At 29.9% G+C, this 27995-nt stretch overlaps 1 protein-coding gene across 1 annotated transcript in view; it reads right to left on the reverse strand.

The window, feature by feature from the left end:
- LOC136990203 (BLOC-2 complex member HPS3) overlaps positions 1-27995 on the reverse strand; it is a 69337-nt gene that overhangs the window by 39733 nt on the left and 1609 nt on the right. Inside the window, exons 3-9 of the mRNA XM_067288578.1 lie at positions 23762-24028; positions 21567-22457; positions 19391-19722; positions 10579-10709; positions 8905-8977; positions 5016-5191; positions 2583-2685 (exon numbers count right to left, since the gene is read on the reverse strand). Coding sequence (XP_067144679.1) covers positions 2583-2685; positions 5016-5191; positions 8905-8977; positions 10579-10709; positions 19391-19722; positions 21567-22457; positions 23762-24017 — 1962 coding nt within the window. The 5' untranslated portion in view covers positions 24018-24028. The remainder of the gene's footprint in view (positions 1-2582; positions 2686-5015; positions 5192-8904; positions 8978-10578; positions 10710-19390; positions 19723-21566; positions 22458-23761; positions 24029-27995) is intronic.

Genomic DNA, 27995 nt, shown 5'->3' on the forward strand with positions numbered 1-27995 from the left:
CCTCCGTTTACAATTACTCTGTAGATGAAAAACTGAAAAATTCGTTTAGTGTTGTTTGTTTTGAGCACTTAACTGTCTCGACTTTCTTTTTCGACGATCACGAACACCTTGAAAACATCATCTTTGCAATTGTCAATTGTTGGCAAGTAATGTCTAAGAATTCTTAATGCCTCTGGCATGAAAAAATGCAAAATTGGATTCTGGTGTGATTGTAGATTGTATATTCTCTTTTTGTTTATCTGTTATTATTTTATACATAAAAATACATAAAATGTTAAGGCATTTTTATTAATATGTATATAAATATTAATAATATTAATATATTATTATATTATTAAATATATTAATTATATATTAATAAATAAATTGACTCCCCCTTCTGAAAAAAAATGAGTTTGCACCACACTTGCGGAGTGAATTCATTTTTTCAGGAGGGGTGACGACTTATCGGAGTGTGGGACAGCAAAAGTATGTCGACTTATCCAGTAGTGATGAGTTAAACGATGTCAAGTAAACCAGAGTTTTTTAACATTAATGCCTATGTAAGTTGGCCAGGACCACAGAAAACTGACTACTTAACCGATAGTGTCGAGTTATCCGGGTGACGACTTATGCAGAGTCAACTGTATATACTTATTCTTTCTAAGCTTTGAAACATTCTTTAAAATCAACTTTTTTCTATCATGTGCAAGTTTGTTTTGGCATGTTCTTTGAGATCATCCACTGTAGTCAATAGTCCCAAAAGTCCATTTTCAGTTTAGGGAAGAACACCAGAAGTTACATAGTACAGTACAAATCGAGAAAGTAGGGACTGTTGCATGAGTGTAATTTTACTGTTAATGAGCAATTTTTTCAAATAAGAACTACTAAACTGCCATTATTGTGTAATTAAGCACATTGTCATGGTACAGGTTACAGCTGTCCTTCCATTTTTGAAACCACACAGCCTCACACAAATGTGTCAAGACTCAACATAATAAGCAGCAATAATACTTCTCCCCAAAAATGTAACTTCATGATGCATGTCTCAACACCAAAAAACAATCAACATATCTTTGACATTAGATTTCATTGTGCACGATTTTCTGGGCTGTTCTACCTACCATTCAGATAATCCTCTCTTCTCTTAAAATTATAGTCAAACTTTCAATTCTCCTCTTCAGTGATAATTTTATTTGGGATGGATATTTAGCTTTTTTGAATAGACTATTTATAATGATTTTAAACATTTATCAAAGTGTGGCATGAGTTTTTCTAATAATTCTTGGAAGTATTCCTGTCCAACATGCAATAGCCATTCTTGTGTCACATTTGTGATGTCTTCATTGGAGTCATATTGGCAATTCTAAAAGTCCTTTTAATAGGGACAAACACATGGAAATCACAAGGTGCAAGGTTTGGACTGTAGGGAGGATGTTCCCATATAGTCCATCTGAATTTTTTCAGTAGGGTCTTCGTGATGCCTGCTGAATGAGGTGTGCATTGTCTTGCAAAAGCTTTCTCACTGTACACTTCCCTCAACTGGCATTGAATTTCGGTGGAGTTACACCTTTTTGCCCATAAGAAACAAGTTTCTGCACAAACTTCCAATTTGGACACTACATTCAAATGATGTGACATCTTCCATGACTGAAAACTAATTAACCTCTGCAGCCATGTCAACAAATCTGCTATGCCTTGTAGCCTGAAGTATTACCAATGTTGCTACCAGATTTCAATTAAATATCATTTATCAACAAAAATTGCAACTTACTTTTTGATTCACACTTGTATATACTAACAAGGAGAATGTTGCTACATGCAAGTCATGTAATACCTAGTAATAGCATTTACTTGGTAATTAAACACACTATTTACCTACCTAAGAGGATATTTCTTTATAGTCAATATTCCTATTTTACTTTCTTATGAAAAATAGGAATATGCCAATGAGCTTTATGATGAGCGAAGTGAAGATACATCTTCACTTCGCTCATCAAAAAGCTCATTGGCAGAGACGTCATTGCATTACAACACTATGACGTCACTGATAATAATGTACATATAAAATATTTTGTTGTCATTAACTAAGAATAAATAAATTTGAAATAGCAGCCAGACAACATTTCAGTAGACTATAAAATTTATTCTTAGGAAGAACACTTCACTTTATATGTAAATCTATTAATATATCAACTTGTAATACATATAATGATAATGCCTTCTGTAGCTAATGGTGATGACAGCTTTACTTCCTCATATTTTCAATTATATCTTTCACTTCATTCAAATAATTAATGCTATCTGCAGACTGCTTCAATCAAGGATATTGTAATTATGTTTATTCTGTACATAATTAAAAATATATTCAATTTATTTTGTTTCAAAAAAATTTAATATCTATAGCAAAAATCATGTTATATATTTTGGATTGAAAAATATTATATTGGAAATCATGTGTTATTATATTTTGGATTGGATATTACTTAAAATGTTAACAAATATAAAAAAAAAGTTTATAAAATAGATATTTTGAATAAAAATATAAACAACCAATGTATGTAATAATAAAAATTTATTACATTAATAACAAATTTATTTACCTGATTATGTAGAGCAATGACACGTTGAATAACATTTTCTATTGCTAATTGAGATAAATTGAAATAGGGAACAGCTAATAATCTGTCCTGTGAGACATCACAACTAAAATATTTAAATATTTTAAATATCTTAATTTACATCATAAATAGAAAAGTTGTCAATAATTTCAAAATTAAAAAATGTTTGATAATTTTATTAATGTACAAATTAGGTATTTATTTTACTTATTAATAAAATTATCTAATAAAACAAGTCAAATTTATAGTTGCAAAGTATGCAAAGTTTTTTTTTTGTCTATACGAATAATCTTACTTTTAATTCAGAATAAATTTAAAAATCTAAATTGACAGTCAAATGAACCATTATATTCTAATATAAATAGCATTTAAAAATTTTTATTATTAGATAAATTATTATTGGTAAAACATTATGTATGTTTTATTCAATATTTGTCTGCTATATATATAGAATGTCTAATAATACATAATATTTAAAGAATTTAAATTAATACAGTGGTATCTCATACTTCAAATGGACTAACTTCAAAAACTTCAGAGTTTAAATGCTAAATTCAACAAAAATTTGCTTAAGCATTCAAAACAATGCTTTAAAGTTCAAACTGTGCATACAGTGAAAAAATGCACTGGAAGTATAAAATAAGCTTCTAAATAAACAGTACAATCTTAAATTAACAATAAAGTGCTAATCTTAAATTTCTCAACTGTTACAATTAAATCATGCATCTACATTACGTAATAAAAGTTGTTAAATATATACAAAAACTTTCTGTTCAACCCAATATAACCTTTTCTTATTAACCATGACATCCAAGAAGTGTGTGGAAGCAATGAAGTCTAACAAGTAAGAGGAAGGCTGTGATATTGATGACTGAGGTGAAAAAAGAACTTATTGTGAAACACGAAAGTGGTACAAATCTGGAAGATCTGGAGGCCATGTTTAAGATGCCAAAGTCAATGGTGTGCAAATAGTAAATGCAATTTTCATTTTATCACATGGAATTTATGTATTTTATTTATTGTTTTCATAAATTAAAACAATTTATTAAAACATGAAAACAATAAATAAACTCATGTTTTCAGAACACATTACCAAAATAGTAAAATCTCTTGCCATATGCTGTGGAATTCTCTGGAGGTTCTGCAGATCCATTTCTTTGAAACAAGTATTATGCTCTATTTTTTTTTACAAACTTCCAATCTCTTGCTGACTATAATTTACCAATGTGGGCATGGCAGCCCCCTTCCCTTATAGAAAAGATTCTCAAAAGAACTTGAAAACATTTATCAGATTTTAAATAAACTCTGCAATTTGCCTATTACTAACCATCTGAACATTGCCAGGTGAAGATTGAGGCTCCCTTCTTTTACAGAATGCATAAAATATTTTGATCAGCTTTCACATTTTAAATATTTTAATGGTTATATACAGTCCAATTGGCTTTGACTAAAAACACCACAGTATAACCTGAATAACCTTACATCTTTTTCACAATTTTTTTAGATTGTTCATTTCCCAAAGATCTTATTTTTTAATTGTATTTCAGAAAATATGATAAAGCTCAAGAACATACTTTATGAAAATTTTACTAATTGTAAACATATAAAATTAGTAAAATTTTCATAAAGTATGTTCTTGAGCTTTATCATATTTTCTGAAATACAAATTGTAACTGTTTACAAATACAAAAGTGTTCTTTACAACTTTTAACCTTTTCTTTCTTTTTCAATTTTCATTTTCCTGTCTGATTTAATGTGTTCTAATGTATTTTAATGTTTTTAACACCTGTTACAACTTTTTAGCTCATTTATTTATTGTTATTTATTTTATTGTCATGGGTTTTGCAAATTGTTATGCAAGGGATAGAAATCTTTTGTCTCACTCAGACTTTTTCTATTGTAACTATAATAAATAAATAAATAAATAGTGCATTTAATTGTGTTATTTTTACCTTAAATTATATGTATTTACTGATAAGTTTATCAAAATGGATATTGTTTAGGGTCTGGGAATAGATTAATTCACTTTCCATTATTCCTTAAGAGAAAAATTGGCTGTGGACTTTGAAAGATTCAGAATTCAAACAGTCTCCTGAAACAAATTAAATTCAAAATACAAAGTACCATTGCATTTGTTATTCTTTACTATTTTCCAATTAATCCAATTTTTAATAATAATAATAAAAGGCTTTATATTTATAAAAAAAAAAACAACTATTATATATTATAAAATAATAATTCATGACAATTAAAAGTAATTTTTAATATGTTAAACAGTTCCTTAAATTTAGGTATGCATTATAAGAAAACAACAAATAAATAGATAATAAATTATGCTATAATTATTTTTCTTTGTTATTCATTCTCTACTTTCAAACATAAATTTAACTGCTTGGAATTTTAAAAATATTATACCTTATAAAATGCTCTGCCATTAATGTACATGATGTAAAATAGAGATTTTTTATCTCCTTATCACAGTATTTTCCTTCTTCTAACAACAAGTAACTTCTTAAAATCATATGTGCTTCACTAAGAAGATGAATATAAGTAGAAGGACTTGAATTCTTATGATATTCTCCCATTTCAAACTATAATATTTCAAATCTTAAGTTAACTTCAACTGAATCAGCTTTTAATATTAAACTTAAAAATAATAATTATAGTAGAATGGTATAGATAATATATAAAATACTAAATAGAAAATTTTTAATTTAATGACAAATAACTCAATCCTTATTTATCAAATAAAATTCAGGTAATACAGAAGCCAAAATAATACTTTATTATGAAAATAAAACAACTTCTTCACAAAATCACTGGGAAGGATAATCAACACACTAGAACCTAATCAACATACTATGCCATGGACTCTGAAATACAAACCGACCTCCATAAGGCCAAATTAATGAAAATGTCAGGTCAGGTTGAGCACCTTCGCAACCTGTAAACATTAGAAATATACAAAGCCAGCCTGGCCAGAAACTGTATTAACGCAGAGGATGCCACTAATGTTTCGCATGCATGGAAGTGGTGCTATGAAAAAAACGAGAGCAACAATGGCAGGTAGCTACCGTTTCTACACCATTAATTACATCATATTATTTATTTGTGGTAATGTAAAGATATTTTGATTGCTATTTAAACACATACCACTAAAAATTATTTTCGAACGTTTAAATATTTTGGAATTTTAAAATAATTTTAAAAATGTTGTTCCACAAGTTCCAATTTCAAATTCTACTGGCCAAAACCTGATGAAGATCATGAATATGATCAAAAACGTTAGTTTTAACTATAATTTATTCTTACTGGGATAAAAAAAGGTTCTAGTATGTTGATTATGAAAATAACATTCACAAACTAAAATTCACCATCATTTGCAGAATGCTTAAGTGTTGGAATAGTAGAATAGTATTATATTTAAATCTTTAAGTTTAACCAATAATTACACTTTGAAGGCACATCACAACAAATTTAAACCAATTTTTTCCCTTAAAAAGTATAGCACTAACCCAATTGAGTTAGTGCTTTCTTTTTCTAGCCTAAATAAGCCTATTTATTTTGTACAAACAAAATAAATTTAACAGTTCTTTTGAACAGATATAAGTTACTTTGGCTTACTCAGGCTTAAAAAAATATATTCTAAATCATAATTAATAAACTACAACTGATACTTTTCAATGATAAGAGTTACAGTTAATCATTTTTTATTCTTTGTCAAAATTATACTTGTAATTGTATGGAAAGTAGCTGAAACAAGACAATAATGCTTTCTCCTCAAAACTAGAAGAGTAAACTCATTTCTTACAATTAATGAATATTTAAAAGCAATACATAAATCTTTTGTGAAAAACATCACATGCTAAAAAAAAAAAATAAAAAATCGGTTAATGTAACCCTTGGTGCCAAGATGGCAGCTTGTCTCTGATTCCAGCAAGAAAACAGTGGGACGCACGTTCTAACCTAACCTAATCTAACCTATTTTAATAAATTATCATAATTATTAGCAACCAAATTATTAGAATAGGTTAGATTAGGTTAGGTTAGAACCTGTGTCCCACTGTTTCCTTGCTGGAATCAGAGACAAGCTGCCATCTTGGCACCAAGGGTTACATTAACCAAAAAATCTAAAAACACAGTAGTAATAAACACAGTAAACTTAAAAAAATTGATTCAATACATTTTTATTTTTCATAAATGAAAGTTATCAAATGATTGTGGCAAAACATTTTAGGACAAATCACTTCCACTTACCAAATTAGTTAAACAAAAACAACTAGTATCAACTGACAAAATTCTTGAAACTAACCAAAATTCAATAATATAATACTAGTATGAGGTATAAACAAAAATTAATTAACAGTAGTTATTCTTATAGATAATAAAAAATTAATTTTTAAACAAAAACTGAAAAGTTCTAAGTTATTATAATGTAACATTAGTTAATGAATTAAATATTGAGTAACAAGTGATATAGCAAAACAAAAAACACACAAACTTCAAAGTCAGTCCATCAGTAAAAATATTAAAAAGTTCAAATGTTTTCAGTCAACTCCACAGATCTTCAGGAAAAGTTGAGATCCAACATGGAATGCTTGAATTCCATGTTGGATCCATGTTAAGACAGAAAACTTTTGAACTGTTTTAATATTTTCACTGCTGGACTGACGTTGAGGTTCATGTGTTTTCGCTTTGGTTTCTATTATCCAGTTTCTGAAGTGTTCTTAAAGTGATATATCTTAGGAATAGAGCAATTAAATTACATTCTGGATATACTGAACTTTAATTTCTTTCTTTGCAACATTTATACAACTCAGTGTTCTCAATGTTTGTTTGAAATATAAAGAAGTATATATACTGTAATATTGTTTCAATCTTTTTTTTTTATGTTAATAAAAACTTAATCCTCTATACAAGAAAGCAGTTAAGTAACTATGCAGTTTGACATAATTCTTGCACTAGCATCATCTGAATATCACATCTGCATCACCATCATAATAATAATCATGAACAAACAAATAATTATGTATTTCTTGATAAATCGATAAATTATTTTAATACTTTAATAAAACCATTTACTTGTTTTATAAAATGTATTTCTTCATCATTTGTACAGTATAGTGATAAATTATATTATAATCATCAGTCACTCTTAAGAGTTTAGATATAAAATTTTTCTATTATTTTAACACATTAAACATTGTGTGTAACTGAAATTAAATTATAGAATTTTAAAATATTTGGATTATGACAATACATATCAAAACAATATTTAATTAATATAAATTTTTTTAATTTCAATTTTACATGAAATGCTGTCTAATAATTGCTAATTTTATTTATATACAGTAGTAGACTGAAATGGAATTATTAACTTATAGAATTAATAAAGTAAACTGAATAAAAATTATGTATTTTACTCATTTTTACTGTTTAAAATAATTTTTTATACCTGTGATAAATATGCATTTTTCATCTTGTGTATGTTATATAATAAGAAAACTAAGCCAATGAAACATCCTAAATTTCATTTGAATATTTTTGCTGCTTTTATTTTCAATTTCTTCAAAAATCCTATTTTAAACATATTGGCACTATATTCTTTCTTTAAAGAATACAGTATCAATATCAAATGAGAACAAAAATATAAAATAGTTATAAAGTAAGATAATTTCATACATTTATAAAACATAGTATAAGAATTAAGATTTTAGGACCATTTACTTAGTCACAAATAAATATCTGCTCATGGTAATTTTATTATTAAACACTGACTGCTAAACAAAATGAATTTTGATCTTTATTTTTCAGAATGCAAAACATTTACAAAGACATGAATAAATTAAAATTCCAATTGGTATTGAAATGATAACATACACATGTAAATATATACAAAGTAAACAGTACAATTAATGGCCATTTAAGGAAATTTTATGACAAAACAGAAGATTAAATCAGGAAATATTATACATGATACTGATGAATTCATTTTTTTTACAGCTTTTCTATTGCTAACATCTAGAAATTACAAATTTTAACAGCTTCATCCAAAATGTGCTTGTTTTGTGAAAATCAAAAAGTCTACACTTATTGGTCAAACACAATGACAGAAAAACCTGTGGACTATTTTGCTACTATTGACAGTAAAAACTTGTATTAATATTGGTGTGTAATATTTCCAGAATAGCTTTAATAGAAGTCTTATTAAAGAGGTATACATTTGAAATGGCCAATTACTGTACTGTTTACTCTATATATATAAAAGTTCAACTGTAAAGAAGTAAAACTTATTTCATATTACCAAATCCCAATAAAGCTGTTGTGGAGTTGGTTTTTTTAAAGAATATATAGTACAGCTTGCACCATCAATAGACCTAAAAAATTAATTTAAATTATTACAATTATAAATATTTTTCTTAAAACAAAAAAATTGCATTAAAGTTCATATAATATTTTGACTAATTATCAATAATAGAGAAAATAGCTTCAATAAATAAGAAATTTAAAAAAATATGTGCAAATGCTTTGTTAGAAACTGAATTACATTGATGTTTTGGAATCATAAAACACACTTTCAGCAGTAAACAACTGTAGCAAATTACATCCTTCTATTGATCATTCATCATTTTAATTACCATGATTTCATGCAGATAAACCAGGCCTGACCAACCCAAATTGTTTCAAAGGCCACTTTGATCACTCGTAACATTATGGTGGGCCACAATTTAGGAAAACATGCTTTTAAAAAAGTAAAACAAATACAAAATGAATAAGATTTTATCGTTATACCAAGAGTTTGTACTCGCGCTTGCGCATTATAACAATGACACATGCAAATTTTCATTTATTTAATTGTTTTGGAATACACATAACGGGAAACAAAAGTTTTAATAGATATATAATATCGCTTAGCGGGCCACACAATTTAACGTGACAGGTCGCAGGTTGGCCAGGCCTGAGATAAACCATGGGTTATCTCTATTTGTAGGAAGATTTAAAAAAAAATTACATTTTCTAATTGTAACTTGCAATTGTGAATTCATCCAACAATTTTTCTTTTATCTAACTTTACCTAAAGCATCTTTTAAAAACATAAAAAAAATTCTTTGCACAATTTCACAATATGTCTGTAGAGCAAATGATTTTTTTGTTTTTTTTAAAGTTTGTTTTCATTAGCCATCACAATTTTTTCCAATGATAATACAATCTAAATTGTATACCATCAAGTACTCAGAAATATGCAGCATACGATGAATAAAAAATTTTATTTCCATTCTAGCAATTTTTTGCAGAACAACTACCAGTGTAGATTATATGCCACTGCAATTATCTATACAAAATTATGGTATCTTCTTTTGGTTTCTAAACTTAAAAGTTAGCAAAATTAACATTGGTGTATTGCTGACAAAAATGTCTTCATCTCAAGATATTTTAATATATAGACAAGAAATTTAATATTTTAAAACTTCACATCGTTTCAAGACTGTGCTTTCCAACTTTTTTCATAAAAGATGTTTTTTAGACTATATGTTGACAATTTTCTTTGTTATTTTATTTTTTAAAAAATTTTAAATTGTGTAATTTTCAAGAATACTTTAAAATTATTTCATAATTTAGAATGTAGGATTTTAACATAGCTTACAATAAAAGGTCAGTGGAATTAAAAAATTTCTCAGCAAACAATAAGGTGTTGATTTAAGTTTTTTTTTTGTCAGTGGAATTTTTGATTGCTACAGTGGAAGTAATTACCAGTATGTTCTTTTAATTATTATTTATTTTCATCAATTTTATAGACATAAAAACAATAATAAACAAAGACAAATATAAAAGTAAATGATAATAATAATAATGATAAATAAAATACAAATACAATATTTAGAAATTTCAAGTTACTAAATAAATAGAAAAGAAAATCATAACAATAACTAACAGATTATACCTATTTAAAAAATTAAATAAAATATAATTTAATTACTCTGTACTGGATATTGAATCATCTGTTGTTGAAACAAGAACCAGGTGATTTTCTGAAAGAGCAAGCTGTTCAACTCCAAGAAATGGTCTTAAACCAACAAGACAAACAGCTTCTTCACTATTTGGACAAGACTATAAAAACATAATATAACTTGAATTTTAATACATATCATTTCACTTATCTAAATCAAATTTGTAAATCTAAAAGTACCTAATTTAAGTTTTAGGTTTAATATAACTACTACAAGGTGATTCAGTTGAAATGCTATATTTTGATACTAGTCCTGTAAAGTAACTATTAGGTGCCATGAAAATAAAGAAAACAGAAAATGAAAAAGAAAAGTTCAAATTTTGTTCGGCAGATCGATGCTTGTTGTACAGGTATTGGAGAAAAGTGGCTGATTGTAAGTTGAGCATTTCACAGAAAACAAAGCTGTTTAAATAGTTCAATATCAAATAAAGTCAATTATAGAAGTACTAAAATGTTTCAAAAAAAATTCAAGTGTGCTTGGACACTAGATGTAAAGTCAATCTGGCAGTATGTAAAGCAATTAGGCAAAATTGACAATGTTGAAGATCAGCATAGGTTTCATCCGACAGCAACAAAGAAAATGTGTGTGCTAAGAAAGTATGCAAGAATATAGCAGAAAGTTTGAGGAAAAAATCACTTCAAAAGCTATTGGATAAGGGTGAAATTTCCTACTCAGGAAGGATCTTCATATGTTTCCACATAAAATCAGGTATTGCAGACATTGACTGAACTGCTGTGGATCCAGACACTGAATCATGTATTTGACAAATCCATATGCATGAAACTGTGGCAAAGCATGGAAGACATATTAAACATATCCTAAAATAAAATTTGAACCTTTCTCTTTCATTTTATGTTTCGTTTTTCTCATGATACTAATACAGTAGAGTCCCGTACAATGCGGGGGATTCGTTACACATTATAGGAAATTGCATTATCAAAACCTGCATTATCACGCGATTTATGAAAGTTTAAACCTTGGTCTATAAGTTGAAAAAAAAAAAAAAGTATACCTCTGACTGACAAAATTCGAGGGTTGTTGTGCTTGCTTTATTTACGCGTTGTACTTATTTCGTGGGAACAGTTCTAAAATTTGGAATTTCATCTGAATTATCCTGTACTTCTAGATCAAAATCTTTTCAAGACAACAACAATAAATTAAACGTTAAGATTTAAAATTTTAATTAAAAACAAATACAAATGATTTTTTACTTTTAATAAAATTATTAATATATGTAATAAAATGATAATATTTTATAATAAACCAAATACAATAGAGTGCTCACTTTTATATGTTTCACATTTATATATCTTTATCATTTATGTCAATTTGTAAAAATGAAAAGTTCTGGCCTGTTCCAGCATGTTTTTGGCTATCTATGCAGCCATCATCAAAAACAAACATATAAAGGAATAGTTTTTAAAATTTAAATTCAACAGTGTTCCAAATATGGATCACAATTGCAATAACAAAAATAAATAATAATAATAAAGTATATGAAAATATATAATACATAATAATATACAATAAACATACCAAATGGGAACAAAACTACACAGTAATTTATTGTGTAGTTTTGTCCCTGAATACAATCAACAAATCCAGTGTTTATTACTATTGTTTATATGTTTTATGGTATATTATTATGTATTATATTAATATATTTTTGTATACTTTATTATTATTATTATTATGTTGGGTTAAGTGAGATATACTCGGTTAACACCGGTGGCTGTGTACTATGCCGGACCAAAGTCAAGACATAGTAACCAAAACAGAAATTAAAGAAGTATATCAGTGTGTGTGTCTGTATTCAGGAATTTTCTCACAATATGACATGTATTCAATATAGTGGCCATTCTGTAGTGTGATGTATGTGTTTCTATTCAATTCTAATGTGCCCAGGCTTTTGTGTAGTGTTTGTGGTATGACACCTGTAGAGGAGAGAACAACAGGTACAATAAGCACCCTATCCATCCTCCACAGATGCCTTATTTCCTGGGCAAGTTGTGTGTACTTGCTGACTTTTTCAGTGCATGCGTTTTGTATATTGTGTGTGTTTGGAATGGATATGTCTATAATGTATGTGATTTTATTGTGTTTGTCAATGAGTGTGATGTCTGGTCTGTTGTGGTAAATTGTTTTATCCATGATTATGGCTCTGTCGTAGTACATTTTGTGCATGTTGTTTTCCTATACTGTCTGTGGAATGTATTTGTAGTATGGTTTGTGGATGTCTAATAATTTGTATTTGTTTGCAAGCTCTTGGTGTATTGTATTTGCTACTTAATTATGTCTGTGTAAATAATCTGTCTGTGCCAAGAGCTTGCAACCAGAAGTAATGTGTTGTATAGTTTCTGGCATGATGTGACATTTTCTGCATGTGTTATTTGTGAGTGTTGCATCTTTGAGTATGTGTTTTCTGTAGTTTTTAGTATTTATGACCTGATCCTGTATGGCAATCATGAATCCTTCCATCTCCCCAAAGAGGCCTCCATGAGCTAACCACCTGTTTGTATTATTATTATTATTATTATTATTATTATGTTGGGTTAAGTTAGATATACTCAGTTAACACCGGTGGCTAAGTACTATGCCGGACCAAAGTCAAGGCATAGTAACCAAAACAGAAATTAAAGAAGTGTATCAGTGTGTGTGTCTGTATTCAGGAATTTTCTCACAATATGACATGTATTCAATATAGTGGCCTTCTGTAGAGTGATGTATGTGTTTCTATTCAATTCTAATGTGCCCAGGCTTTTGTGTAGTGTGTGTGGTATGACACCTGTAGAGGAGAGAACTACAGGTACAATAAGCACCCCATCCATCCTCCACAGATGCCTTATTTCCTGGGCGAGTTCTGTGTACTTGCTAATTTTTTCAGTGCATGCGTTTTGTATATTGTGAGTGTTTGGAATGGATATGTCTATAATGTATGTGATTTTATTGTGTTTGTCAATGAGTGTGATGTCTGGTCTGTTGTGGTAAATTGTTTTATCTGTGATTATGGCTCTGTCGTAGTACATTTTGTGCGTGTCGTTTTCCAATACTGTCTGTGGAATGTATTTGTAGTATGGTTCGTGGATGTCTGCTAATTTGTGTTTCTTTGCAAGCTCTTGGTGTATTATATTTGCTACTTGGTTATGTCTGTGTAAATAATCTGTCTGTGCCAAGAGCTTGCAACCAGAGGTGATGTGTTGTATAGTTTCTGGCATGATGTGACATTTTCTGCATGTGTCATTTGTGAGTGTTGCATCTTTGAGTATGTGTTTTCTGTAGTTTTTAGTATTTATGACCTGATCCTGTATGGCAATCATGAATCCTTCCGTCTCCCCAAAGAGGCATCCCCGAGCTAACCAGCTGTTTGACGCAGTTTTGTCAACAAAATCCTGGGCCAGATCGTAAGGATGCCTGCCATGGAGTGCCTTTCGAGCCCACGATTGCTTAATGGTGTCTATGCTTTTTATATGTTGTGTTGTGTCCATATGATGTGAGTGTAAGTTTAATGGTGTGTTATTCGAGTCTGCTAGAGTTACTGCTTTATGTAATTGTGATGTTTCTTGTTTTTTGTAGAAAAACTCTCGCAGTGACTGTATTTGTTTGTAGTGAAGGTTAACTATGTCAATCAGGCCACGTCCGCCATCTTTACGTGGAAGGGTTAATCTTTCTGTGGCGGATTTAGGATGATGTTGTTTATGCTTAGTAAGTGTAGTTCTTGTTTTCCTTTGGAGTTGCTCAAGATCTGTGTGAGTCCAATGTATAACTCCAAAAGAATATGTGAGTACTGGGATGACATATGTGTTTATTGCTTTAACTGTGTGTTTTGCATTTAATTGTGTTCTGAGAATAGCATTTAACCTACTTTGGTATTCTTTAATTAATCTTTGCTTTATTTGTGTATGTTCTGTTAGTTTGGCCTGTTGGAATCCTAAATACTTGTAGAACTCGCCCTCTTCCATGGATTCAATAATGTCTCCATTTCCAAGTGCAAAATCTTCTTTCTTCAGGATTCCTTTTTCTATGTGAACTGTTTTGCATTTATCTAGGCCAAATTCCATTTGTATGTCCTTGGTGTATGAATGTGTGATTTGTAGGAGTTGATGAAGTTGTTTTTGTGTGGATGCATAAAGTTTTATGTCATCCATGTACATGAGATGTGACAGTGTAAACTGTGTTGTTTTTTTTGTGTCTGATATTGTAACCATATTGCGTGTTGTTTAACATGTTGGATAATGGGTTCAGGGCTAAGCAGAACCAGAGAGGACTCAAGGAATCTCCTTGAAAAATTCCTCGCCTAATAAAAATTTGCTTTGTTTGTATGGAAGTGTTACTAACCCTGAGATGTAGTGTTGTTCTCCAGTGCTGCATAGTGTTTTGAAAGAATGCAATGAGTGATGGATGTATTTTGTACATGTGTAGGATATGTAGCAGCCAACTGTGTGGAACACTGTCGAATGCTTTTCTGTAGTCTATATATGCCATGTGTATGTTTCTGTGTTGTCTGTGTGCTTGCCGTAGAATGACTGAATCTATGAGTAACTGTTCTTTGCATCCCCTGTGGTTTCTACGACAACCTTTTTGTTGTTCTGTTAGAATGTCGTGTTCTTCAACATGTTTGTATATTTTGTTTGCAATACAGGATGTCAATAATTTGTAGAGTGTTGGAAGACATGTAATTGGTCTGTATTGTGTGGGGTCTGTGGTATTGTTGTTTTTAGGTTTCATGTAGGTGATGCCCTGAGTAAGAAAATTTGGCATGTCTTGTGGATTGATGATGATGTGTGTTAGATGTTTAGCTAGTTCCTGGTGCAGTGATGTAAACTTTTTGTACCAGAAATTGTGAATGTTGTCTACACCAGGTGTCTTCCAGTTGTGTGTTCTGTTAACAGTGTATTGGAAATCATGTATGTTTATTTCAACACAGGGCATAGTTGGTATGTTGTGCAAGTTTCTGTTCTCCTCCTCGATCCAGCCTGCATCAGCATTGTGCGTGACAGCACTGGACCAAAGAGAAGACCAATATGTTGTGAGTTCTTCTTCTGTTGGTGTGCCACTGTGCTGTGTATCAGTGTTTGCTTTGTTATTAATTTGTCTGTAAAAGAGTTTTTCATTGTTTGTAAATAATTTATTTTGTTGTTTTCGTAGTGTACATGTTTTGTATCGTTTGAGTCTACGTGCTTTGGCAGCAAGTTTTTGTTTTAGTGTATCAATGTATTCTGTAATGCGTGTGTTGTGATGTTCGTGTTTTGTGTGTGTTTTTATTTTCTTGAAAATGTTTTTGAGCTGTTTCCTTAATTTGGGTGTTATGTTGTTTTTAGCGTATTGTGTCAGCTTGCCTAATTGCTGTCTAATGTCATTTATTTGTATTTCTATTCTTCTCTGCCAGGCAGGCTTGTAATAGAATTTTGTTTTCTGTGTGTTTGTCTGTGATTGTACTTTTAGCCCATGGTGTGTCACTACTGTGACTGCTCCAGCATAAACTAATGTATGAATGTCTGCGAGTGTAGAAATTGAATGAATGTAGTGTGGTAGTAAGTGAGTGTTTACGTAATTTAGTGTTTTTCCTACTTCCTTTGACGTGTTGATTTTTGGTATTCGTGGTCGTTGTGTGGGATCTGTGCCTGTATATTTAGTGAGTGTTTCCTGAAATATATGTGAGAGTGTATTAACTAAATCCATGTCTATGTTATCAGTGATGGATGAGGAAATGTCTGTAGTATCATTAGTGGTAATTGTTGTATGTGTGTTATTATCAATGCTTGTTGCTGGATTATCCTGACAGGTTACGTGATCTTCATTAATGTTAGATGTTTCTGTCTGTTGATGTATTTGATCAGCAACCTGTTGTTTGATAAGTTCAAGTGTTGTTTGTGGAATAAGGTTGTTGTGTATAATTGTTCTTTTTTGATCAACAACCCTTTGTTCGGTGACAGTGAGGTGAGGATACTGTTGTGTGAATCTATGGTGTAGTTGTTGTCTGTATGCTGTCATGTTTGTTTCGAGTTTTGTGATGGTGTAGTAACTACGGATGATAAACTTGTTCATTTCTACTGTCCATTTCATCCGTTGGCGTGGTTTTCCAGCCTTTGTGGTCTGTGGATGCATTGCCACAGAAACACCAAGGCTGGGTTGGTTCCTCACATCTGTTGAGGGCATTGCAGTAGCCATGCTTGGGCCGGTGCTGCTTTCGCCACCGGTAACCAAGGGAGACTGTGACCTATTTTTCGAACGTGAGCCTCTGCCTAACCCACGAACGCGGACCTTGTTAACCCGGGCGACGTCCGAGCCGGTATCACACTTTGATCTAGTTATTACCATAATAAATATCTCCACAGAATGTGGGTGTGGTCACTCTTAGCTTCATTTCTCCCCATAGACCTTACTGGCATGGGTGTCCCTACCAGGAGCTTATGCTCCAGCCTGCATTGACCTATGGATCAGTAAAATTACTGGGCTCTCCCACCACGACCAGGTGGTGACCACGGGAGAGTTATTATTGTTGTTATTATTATTATTATTATTATTATTTATTTATTTATTTATTTATTTATTTATTTATGTTATTGCAATTGTGCATCACTGATCCATATTTGGAACACAGTTGAATTTAAATTTAAAAAACTATTCCTTTATATGTTCATTCCTGATGATGGCTACATAGATAGCCGAAAATGTTAAAAAATTAAAAATTTTTACTGAACAGGCTGGGACTACATTTATTCCAGTTAAGAAATTTTATTCTGTCAATCTGTATTAATCTCAAAACCATTTATATTATATTCCTTTCAATAGTGAAGAATTTCATTCATACATTATCCAACTGATAAAGATAATAGATATGACATTATTATCTTACAAAATGTATTCAGAAGTTCTAGAACACATTCTTTGTTCTATTCTCACACACCTTTCACCACATTCCTAAAATTAAATGGCATAAACTTGATTCCACCAAACATATTTCTCAGAGAGAAAGGATTGGTAGTAAATTATTTGCAAATGGGAGTAATGCTCTCACAATAATGTCTACAGGTTTGTAGTATTCTCTTACAGCAAAAGAGTCCATAAACAAAGAATTATCCTACTCAAAAAGTTTGGCTTCGAAATGTTAAAGTTTGGCTGCACTATTTAAAGGTTTTTGAGTAGGTGTTTAGTTATATTATGCAGTCCCAGAAGAATTAAAGAATTATCCTTTTATAAAACAAGTTTATTTCAGAAAGCATTCCAATGTACAATTCTTAACAATTCTAACATAGAACTTCTAACAGTTCTTAATAGATATTCTAAAATTTAAAAAATTTATAACCAGGTACCATACAAAAGTGACATTCAAGTTTTAAATAAGCAAAAATAACTTTGGAATGTACTACTGTTATTTAGATACAGTACATGAATTACATCTACTTGATCATTGATCAATGCAACTTTGAAGAAAGATATCCAATAGAAAAGTATTACTATTATAGTAAAGAAATAAAAATAAAATAAACTGTAAAATCATTCATTAAAAATAATATTAATAAAAAAACTAAAAATAAGTTCATCATAAAAACTATTAGTTCTGCATCTTATGGTACAACTTGACTTAAATTTCAATTATATGTCTTTTTTGGTTTGTTCCTTGAGAGATATGTAAATGATGCTCCACAATAATATAAAAATAATCATACCTTTGATGAAATAGTCCATCTAACTTAATGTTAAATAAATACAATGCCACAAAAGTTTATTGTTTATTCAATTAACCCATTGTACATGTAGAAAGCTCAGAACTTTGATACAGTATAAACAAAAAAAAACATGAAGTAAAAGAGTTAAAAAAATAAATAAATTTTCACTGTACTATTAAGGCTTCAACAGTTAGACTATGTAAACAACAGAAAATTAAATTTAACTTTACAACTGTTTACAGGAACATGACAACTTTAAATTTAACATGTAATATTAAAATAACTACAGTAAAATTTGACTAAGATGAGATATGCAAAGATCCATTAGAGTATAAAAAGAGACATAAAGAGTGCAGAGTGTATTTAAGACAGTGGTTCCAAAACTTTTTCTGGTAACATCCCTTGATTCCATAAATTTGTTCCAGCATCCCTAATCTTACCATACAAAAGTTTATTTTTATAATATTGGTTTGCATGACTAACTAAAAATTGTAATAAAATTCAAGTAGCAATTAAACTAAATATTTAATATATTATTAGAACTTGGATTATTATTTATTCTATAAACTGATAAATTTAGGGATTTCAGCAATTCCTGTTTGTAAAAACACATAACCATTTCACAAACAGTTTTGAATAAATTTAATATCTACTGTACTTATCTACTTTACTATTAGTAAGTAGCTATGATTAATATGTGGAATGGATTCTAAATAATGACTAATCTGGCCATGACACCCCTGGGTGCTTCAGCACAGTTTGAGAACCACTGATTAGAAGTATGATTTCTAAAAACTGTGTAATTTTTACTTTGACTGTTAATGTCCCTGCTTATTAATTTTAGGAACCCAAAAGTTGCTACAATGATAAAAATATGAACTCCAGAAAGACAGTTTTGGGTGAATTAGATGTTCAATAGTTTATAAGGAATATGTTTTTATTTCTGTTTTGCTAAAGATGACATTTCTATAATGCTGAAAATAATGTCAATAAATGCAGTAATACATTTTTATTTTAATTAAAAAGTATTAAGAATTGTTTATATATTAGTATTAGGTATTTTAATTTTTTTATTTGTTAGAAAAAACTAAAAATAAAACTTTATACTTACATTTCCAAGATTATCGATATTTTCAATATGTTGAATTATTTTATGGCTTAATCGTGAAGTATATGTTTCCAGACCAGTTTCAGTTAACACATGAATTAATTCTGGTTCTACAGCAACACTTTTCATTGATGCAGTGAATGTATATTGACAAATTAACTGAGGATTTGTCATCACATCATATAAATAACCCACTTGTGATCCACAGAGAAAGCAACCTAATCCTTTCAATTTATGATATGATGGGGAATGTAATGGTGAATTACTAAGAAAGTATGATTCTGATACAGCAACAGCAGCACTTAAAGGATCCACCATTAATCCATTAAATTTATCTGCAATGAAAATACTATATATAAGTATACAAAAGCCTAATTTCGTTACAATAATAAATTATCAATTCAAATAACTTCTTATTTCTAGCTACTTAAAAAGTTTCCTCCAAATCCCTATATCTTGATACTTTTATTGATTAGATAACTTAGAATAGTGGAGAGTGGGTGATCGGTTAACGAACATAATAATTTGTTCGCTATCTGAATTGTTCGTTAACCAATTATCGATTTACCATAGGTTTTCATGGGAATTTGATTAATTCGTTCTGGAGACCCCAAAAAATAAAAAAAATATATACTTTCTTACTACGTTTATTTATATGTAATAATAAAAATATATATATACACAGTCTTGCATTTTTATTAATCATGTTTTTTCTGTTTCTGGGGGTTAAAGAATCTGTCTAATGTTGATTGCTTTTCTCTCTTATTCAGGATTTTCAGAAGTAATTAATAGCATTGTAATTGTAGAGATCCCCAAGCCTATTAACCTCAACCTGGTTTGTATGCCATTTTAAGACTGTTGATCTGACATCCCCCACTTCTTCAAAAGATCTTTAATTAATAGCAGATATCAGCATTAATTCTCTTTTTCAGAAGAAAACATATCTTGTCGAGTTTCTTGGTGTTCTTCATTCAAGAGTTCTTGGCATTCTTCTGTTGTCAGATCTGTTTAAGGTTCCATTATGAGCTCTTCAATGTTCTTTATTTCTCAAATGTGATTTTTGTTACTCCTTTAGCTGCTTGAGTCTTCTTGATTATACTGTATCTTTCTTAGATAAGATATAACTGTGCCCTACTGTAGATTTGTTCAAGCCATACTGTCCAGCAACATCAGACATCTTCTGCCCACTGTCTACCTTTGCTATTATATTCTCACCTTTCAAAAATAAAAACTGACACAAAACTTAACGAGTACCCGCCCGACAGTCTCATGAATACTACAAAAGAATTGTTTCTGTCAGAAAAATAAAAGGCTGGAATTACAAGGGAGTATTTCAAAGTTTGAGGAATACTATCTGATCAGTATATATTGGATTGAGTGTCAACGTCTCCTGCGCTCCGAAAAGTTTCAAATTGTTACCTGAACACAAGGGAAAATCAATCGGTATTTGCTATTTCCGTTGCTTCTTTTTATGTTTGTTCAGTGAAGTGTTCGTTACCCGAACATGTGTTCGTTGTTCGATCATAAAAATCTTTCGCGAAAGTGTTCATTATCCGCTATGTTCATTAACCGATCACCCACTGTAATTAAATTTAGAAGTCTAGGATAAAATAGTCTAGAAAGGAATTTGAACTTACAACTTTTTACTCAGTATGCAAATATATTCTAATTATATAATAGATAAACTAAATCCAGACACATTAATTTAGATTAGTACATTATTCCATTTAATGGCTCCTCATATTACAATAATGAAATTACTGTATTTGATTAACCATACTTTGCATATTCCAATATGGCATATAATTATAATAATTAGACTAAAAATGGTATTCTATTAACTTTAATAATTACAGAATTATACTGTATTACTTATTAAGGCTAGCTATTAAGTTACTTAATTATTGCATTTTATATTTCTTATTAACTATCTTTTAAATACAAAAAATGTATTATAAATATCACTTACAAAACCAAAACTCCAGCTTGTAAAAAAAACATTGAAAGAAAAAGAAATGTTGAAAATGTTTGTTTTTCTTCAACATTTTGTTTTACAAGCTGGAGTATTGGTTTTGTAAATAATATTTATAATTTACTTCCAGCATACAGTGTAATTATTACAAAAAATATATTTATATATAAAAGCATAATATTCATAATACAAATTAATTAAACATACCTTCAACATAAAATGGACAAAGGTTTAATCCCTGCAATCCACCATGATCTCCATTCTCAGGAAAGTATCTGTAGAGTAATGTAATCACTTGAGCTTTACTAATAGTGATGTTCTCACATGTCTCATATTTTGGATTAATTTTTACTTCAACATAGCATCCTGGAATATTAACTACAGGCCCACAAATTTCATTATTATAAGGTTTTATATTACCTATCTGATTAATTTTCATTATACTAGGAAGCTGAATAGTTACAGGAAAAGAATTTTCATGAAGTATAGAAGATAACTGTTGGCCATTATTTGTGCATAAAGTATCAAAATATGTTTCAAAACACCATTCGATACAATCATCTTGATTATCTGTTTTAAAATTATTATCAGATTGAATAGATTTATTTTTTTCAGAAATTCCTGAAGATGACATATTTTCTGAAACATCCGTAGGATCTTGAATTACATCAAAAATAACACGAAATACTTGAATTTCGTTTGTCGACATGCAAGCAAAATAATCTTCAACTAAAGTCATTTCTTGAACAGGGAAATTAAGTGATATATCCATTAAATGATCAAAGTCATGAAATCTCTGTTTTGAAATGTCATGTATTTTTAAATTATATGAATATACACTAAGAACTTTGCCTTTGCCAATAACAAGTGATGCTGTTTTTTTACAACAACATATAGTTAGGGCCATTTCATCTAAAGGTAGTTCAACCATTTCTAACTGTCCACTACCTGACTGACTACTGGGTGTAACACATCCTGCTATGCGAACTCTCATAGGCTGACCTTTCATATCAATCCACCAGTTCAAATATACTCTCACATAGGTAATAGGATTAGAATGTCTTGAAGATTTCCTTTCTAATGTTGCAACGTAATTACCTAAAAGCCAAACATTTTAAATACTGATTATTTTAATAATTCTCTTAATTTTCAAAATTTTCACTTCACAATTCTAACAAAATGTGCATAATTGGGATGAGTTATAAGTAATGTCATTAATGAATTTTAGTAAAAGTTTTTTTGATGTCTTTCTTATAAAAATCATCAGATATTGATTTGAAAAGTGTTTCTATGTGCTTCTGTATAGCTTCTTTCGAATTAAAACTTTTTCCATTAAAACTGCATTGAAGGGATCAAAAGAAGTGGTTAATCTGTAACGCCAGATCATTTTCCAATTAAACTCTTTCCAATTTTTGTTGGGTGGTTATTGCAATGTAAATTAAGAATTAATGAACAAAATAAAGCTCTTCCTGTTTGCCAAATATGGACATTTTTCTTGGAGTGTTTCACAAAGATTTTTCAATTGTTAACAGTATAATGTAACATTTACTGTTTCATTTGAATTCAATAACTCAAAATATAGTATTCCTCTCATACCGCCACAGCAATACCTTTCAATGATCAAGACCGTACTTTGGTTCTTGAGCTGGAGTATCCTTTGTATCTAACCACTATTTTTTACAAATGACATTAGCATATAATACCCACTTCTCATTCCCAGTTACAATTCTGTACAAAAATGGGATTTTCTGTTGTCAATTAATTAAGAGGAAAACACATGGCTAGTCAACCCTGATGATTCTCATCAGGGTTGACTATCCATGTGTTCAGGGTTGACTATCCAGGGTTCAGTAAGATCATGTCCACCCATATCCACATTTGTTTATCTTTCCAGGTTGGTGTAACCACCTAACTGATGTTGATTGGAACATGAAGTTTATAGTTTTTCTGTAATTTCTTGTCCAAACAATTTTGGGTCAGCTTCCACTATTGCAACAAATTCAGCATTTTCTAAGCCAGATGACCATCCAGAGCAAAGCCCATCTTCAAGAATGAAATCCCAATCCTCAAATTTTTTGAACTAATGCTGTCATTTTCTGATATTAAAGCTTCACTGCCTACACACTACTTGTTTGTTGCTGTAACTGCAATTTTATCTTTTTTAAATTCATATAGCATTACATGTCTTAAGTGTACTGTTTGCTGCATAAAGGTTTGTACCTAATTCTAAGTGATCAGCACAAACAGAAGTTGAGCATGTGCAACCAATGAAAACAATGCTATTTAACCTTCTTCGGGTTGAAATATAAATCTTCTTACTTGAAACCAATTAACCAAAAAACAATGCTTAGAAAAATTGACACTACTTATTGACTCAACCCAATAATTCGATTTTAACTTACCAGAATCACAATAAATTACTTGTTTCACACGATCCACAGTAGGAAATGTGTGAAGGATACGACCTCTATGATCTAAATCACGCACTTCAATACTATGATGGAGTGTTGCCACTAATAATTTTTCCTGAGCAGTACATAGTGCTACAGGTTCAGAATCTGATAAAAATACATCTTGGGACAAGAAATGATGACATGAAATTATTCGAACCATTCCTGATGGAATACCAACTCTATCTTCAAAATTTCTCTTATTCATTATCTATCTTCCTGTAATTAAAAAAATATATAATGAAATAACAAATGATTGACTGAAAGATCGAACTAGAATTTGGCTAATTAAATGATTATTATAAAGCAATTTGACACTAGAGGGAGGCATTAGGCACCATCTCTTGATTAAATTAATAATTATAATTTTAATAATTTATTAAATAAATTTAGAACCTTCTGAAATAAAAGAAAGATGTTAATTATTTATATACTGTAGTTACTCGACTATAAGACGATCTCGCACATAGGATGAGATGTGACTTTCAAGATCAAAATAAAGAAAATTAGATTTATTAATACAATTCTAATTTTATTTCGTTTAATCACAAATAAAATATCAAATGCATGTAATTGCACATTGTCCCACAAATATTAGCATTTTAAACATGTAAAATCTTGTAAAATCAATTATTAGTGATGTAACGAATAGTATATTCGGCTCAGGCTGAATACTGAATATTTGGCCAGGAGTGTGGCCGAATGGCCGAATATTCGGCCAAACTATTCGGCTTGATTAACGCACGTATGAAAATTGGCATGCAAACCGTATTATGGCAAGGATCATGCACCCTGCTCTCTACTGGTCCGCTGTCACTACGATTTTTTCTTCCAATAGGTTTAAATTATTTAAATTAATTAATTAAATTATAATCATTAAAGTTAATATGAGATGAAGTCTAATGTCTACCTCTAGTGCCAAACTGGTTTATAATTTCTGTAATAGCTGTAAATAGCCCGATATGATTCGGCAGTTGTTGGTATTTAGATGTAAGTTATAACAATCGATTGCAAATAAAATAACTAGTTATTTTTATTTGCAATCGATCTTTTTAACTCTTTAATTAAGCACTAAAATTTTCTTTTTTACTACGTATTTGTAGACTGAATAGTACCGTAAGGATATACTTTAGTGGGGATATATGGTCTAGTTTCTCCCCAGTTGTGGAACAGTTTAAATATATTATTGGGGGGTTTCTATTTGTGAAGTTTTGTGATATTTTGTTGCTATTGTTTTTGTCAATATTTTTAAAATTAACATGATTTCAAATGTTATCTTTTGTATATAATGAGAAATGCTCACTCTTTGCTTTATATATAAAATAAATTATATATTAGTTACTCATCTTCTAGAAATAGATAAATAATTCTTTCATTAAATACGATAAGTTTCAATAAAACTTTTCGTAAATCATTTTAAAATATCGTAAAAAATATTAAAATATACGCGAATACGAATATAACATAATTAACTAAACAATAACATTAATGCCCAATACATTCTAACCTACACGCCATCAATGCCACAAGATATCGAGCTAGATAAAGGCTATAATATTATTTAATTACAAAATAATTTAATGCTAGAGTTAGATGCTATTTCTTACTAACCTTAATAATGATAATTTAATGTTCAGCATTAATAAAAGTTACCAAAATGATTAATTTACTGTGTTTTTGTTATTTCTTACTCCTGTTTTTAGGTATTCGGTATTCGGCTGAATAGTGATTAAATATTCGATATTCGGCCAAATAGTGATTTATATTCGGTATTCGGCCTAACCGGGTAGTAACTGAATATTCGTTACATCACTATCGATTATATAAGTTCATGTAAAGGTAAAGCTGGACAATTGGGAACCTTTTTTGCCAATTCTTAATGGTTGAATTCACTCTTTGTCGATTACACTTACGAGTTCTTTCGAATTCTGATTTCCAAATAATCATCTGTTTTCACATAAGAATGAATTAAAACTTATATCGTGTTCCCGTGTAATTTTGTCATTCAATTCAAAAGCTTTGCTTTTCCTATTGCTATTCATCTTTACTCCTGACAATACACGAGAATGATTCAAACGACCCAGATAAAATACTTTTGTTTTTATACATCAGAAGGTGAGAATCCAGTAAAAAATGCAAATAAACAGTTTACAAAAATTATACAAAAACAAAAATAATCCTTCGCTCGCACGTATAGAACAACCTAGGTTTTTGAAGCAGTGAAAAATGGATAAAAACCTTATCTTATATGTGAGTAAATATGGTATAATTTATAAAAAATATATGTAACTTGTTATTTTATAAAATACAGGACAATGTTACAAAGCAAAATTGCATGTAGAATTGATCCTACTTGTTTATATAAATAAAAATAAACTATGCTCATGCAATATTGTAATAATTTTCTTTTTAAATTTTTCTAATAAAAATCAATGTAGTGATTTTTCTGCTTTGTAGTTATCAAGTAGGTGTAATTTTTCAGACACTTTTGCTTTCTTCAATAACTAATTTATTAAAAATTACACATTAGCCACCATAAAGCTGTTAAGATCATAAATTACATCATAAACTCAAGAAAACTAAATATTTTTCTACACTTTAAAGTGATTGGCAAATCACCTTTTAACATGATCTTTAAACTTTCACCAAATTTTGTTGTTGTGAGAAGTCAGGGTCGGGGACTTTTGGGCTACCAAACAGAGGTAGTTAAAGATTTTAAAAATCAATCCAGAATTACAGTCAATACCATACAACTCAAAAAGAAATTAATGATAGGAATTGAGAAAATGAAAGATTTTAAACTCAGGCTCTCAACTGACACTCCTTTCCCCCCAGTGGCCCAACCACTATGGAGAATCCCATTTAAAATTTGTGATCAAACACAGGAACAAATTGAATCCCTTATCCATCAGGATATCATCAAAAGGGTCAAGGAGGTCCCCAGTAGTTCGTGTAGTGAAGGATTTGGGCAAGTTTAGGTTATACATCGACATGTGCAGGGCAAATGAGGCTATTGTAAGAGAACAGTTCCCACTATCAGTACTTGAAGAAGAATTCTAGACAAAATTCAGGGAAGCAAATGATTTAGTACATTAGATATCTGTGGCACATATCACCAAATCAAACTGGAGAAAGGGTCCAGAGAAATCACAACTTTTGTGACAGATTCAGGCCTCTACAGATACAAATGGCTAATGTTTGGTTTGAATTGTGCACCAGAAATGTTTCAATGCATTTTGAGACCAATTCTACAAGATTGTGAAGGAGTAGAGAATTTCTTGGATGGTATCATAGTACACAGTAGGACAATTGAAAACATAATAGGTGATTAGCAAAAGTCTGTAAGACATTGGAAGACAAAGAACCAACCATAAAAATGAGGAAAAGTGTAAGATCACGAAAAAGAAATTGACTAATCTTTAATCATTCTGCAGGTGCAAGAGAGACTGGTAAAATTATATTTTCAGATTGGTGATTTAACTACTACAATATGCTACCAAATATGCATGGCCATAGGAATTGCCTTTTTCACCTGTATGTAGGGTTGTTTCCAGCTAGTTGGGATGCTATCTCAACTAAAATAAATTCCAAATCTTCTATATTTAACTTATCTATAAAACTTTTACCAAGTCACAAGTTTGACAGTTTACAAAATGAGTCAGCAACATTAAAGTTCCATTGTGAAACTTTATGCTTTACAGAATTACAAGATTCTGCAGAAATTGTTTTATTAATAGAAAAGTAAGTCAAAAAAGGTAGGTGATCAGAACCCATTACAGTTGTAATGTGAAAGTCAGCAAGTTCTTTCAAAAATAAATCATATGAAACCAAAACTAAATCAATAACACTAGCTTCATTATGTGACACAAAAGTAAATTCCCCATTTTTATCATTTAAAATTATGACAACACAATATGTATAACAATTTACTTCACTGATTTCACACTTTATCTACAGAAATTTTAATTATAAATTCAAATTTATTAAACTCATCAAATACAAAAATGACAAATGTTCCAGTTTTCTCAATTGGGAGTTAAAATCAACACATATGATGATATAACAATAATCTCTCATATACAGTATTTATCTAAAACATCCAATATCTCTTTGAGAAATATGTCATACTTATCAGTAAAACATATATCACCACTAAAATCACAATTTTTACATATAAAATATCAAT

Source organism: Centruroides vittatus, unplaced genomic scaffold (assembly GCF_030686945.1).
Source record: "Centruroides vittatus isolate TY-2023 unplaced genomic scaffold, ASM3068694v2 scaffold_861, whole genome shotgun sequence".
Taxonomy (NCBI): Eukaryota; Metazoa; Arthropoda; class Arachnida; order Scorpiones; family Buthidae; genus Centruroides; species Centruroides vittatus.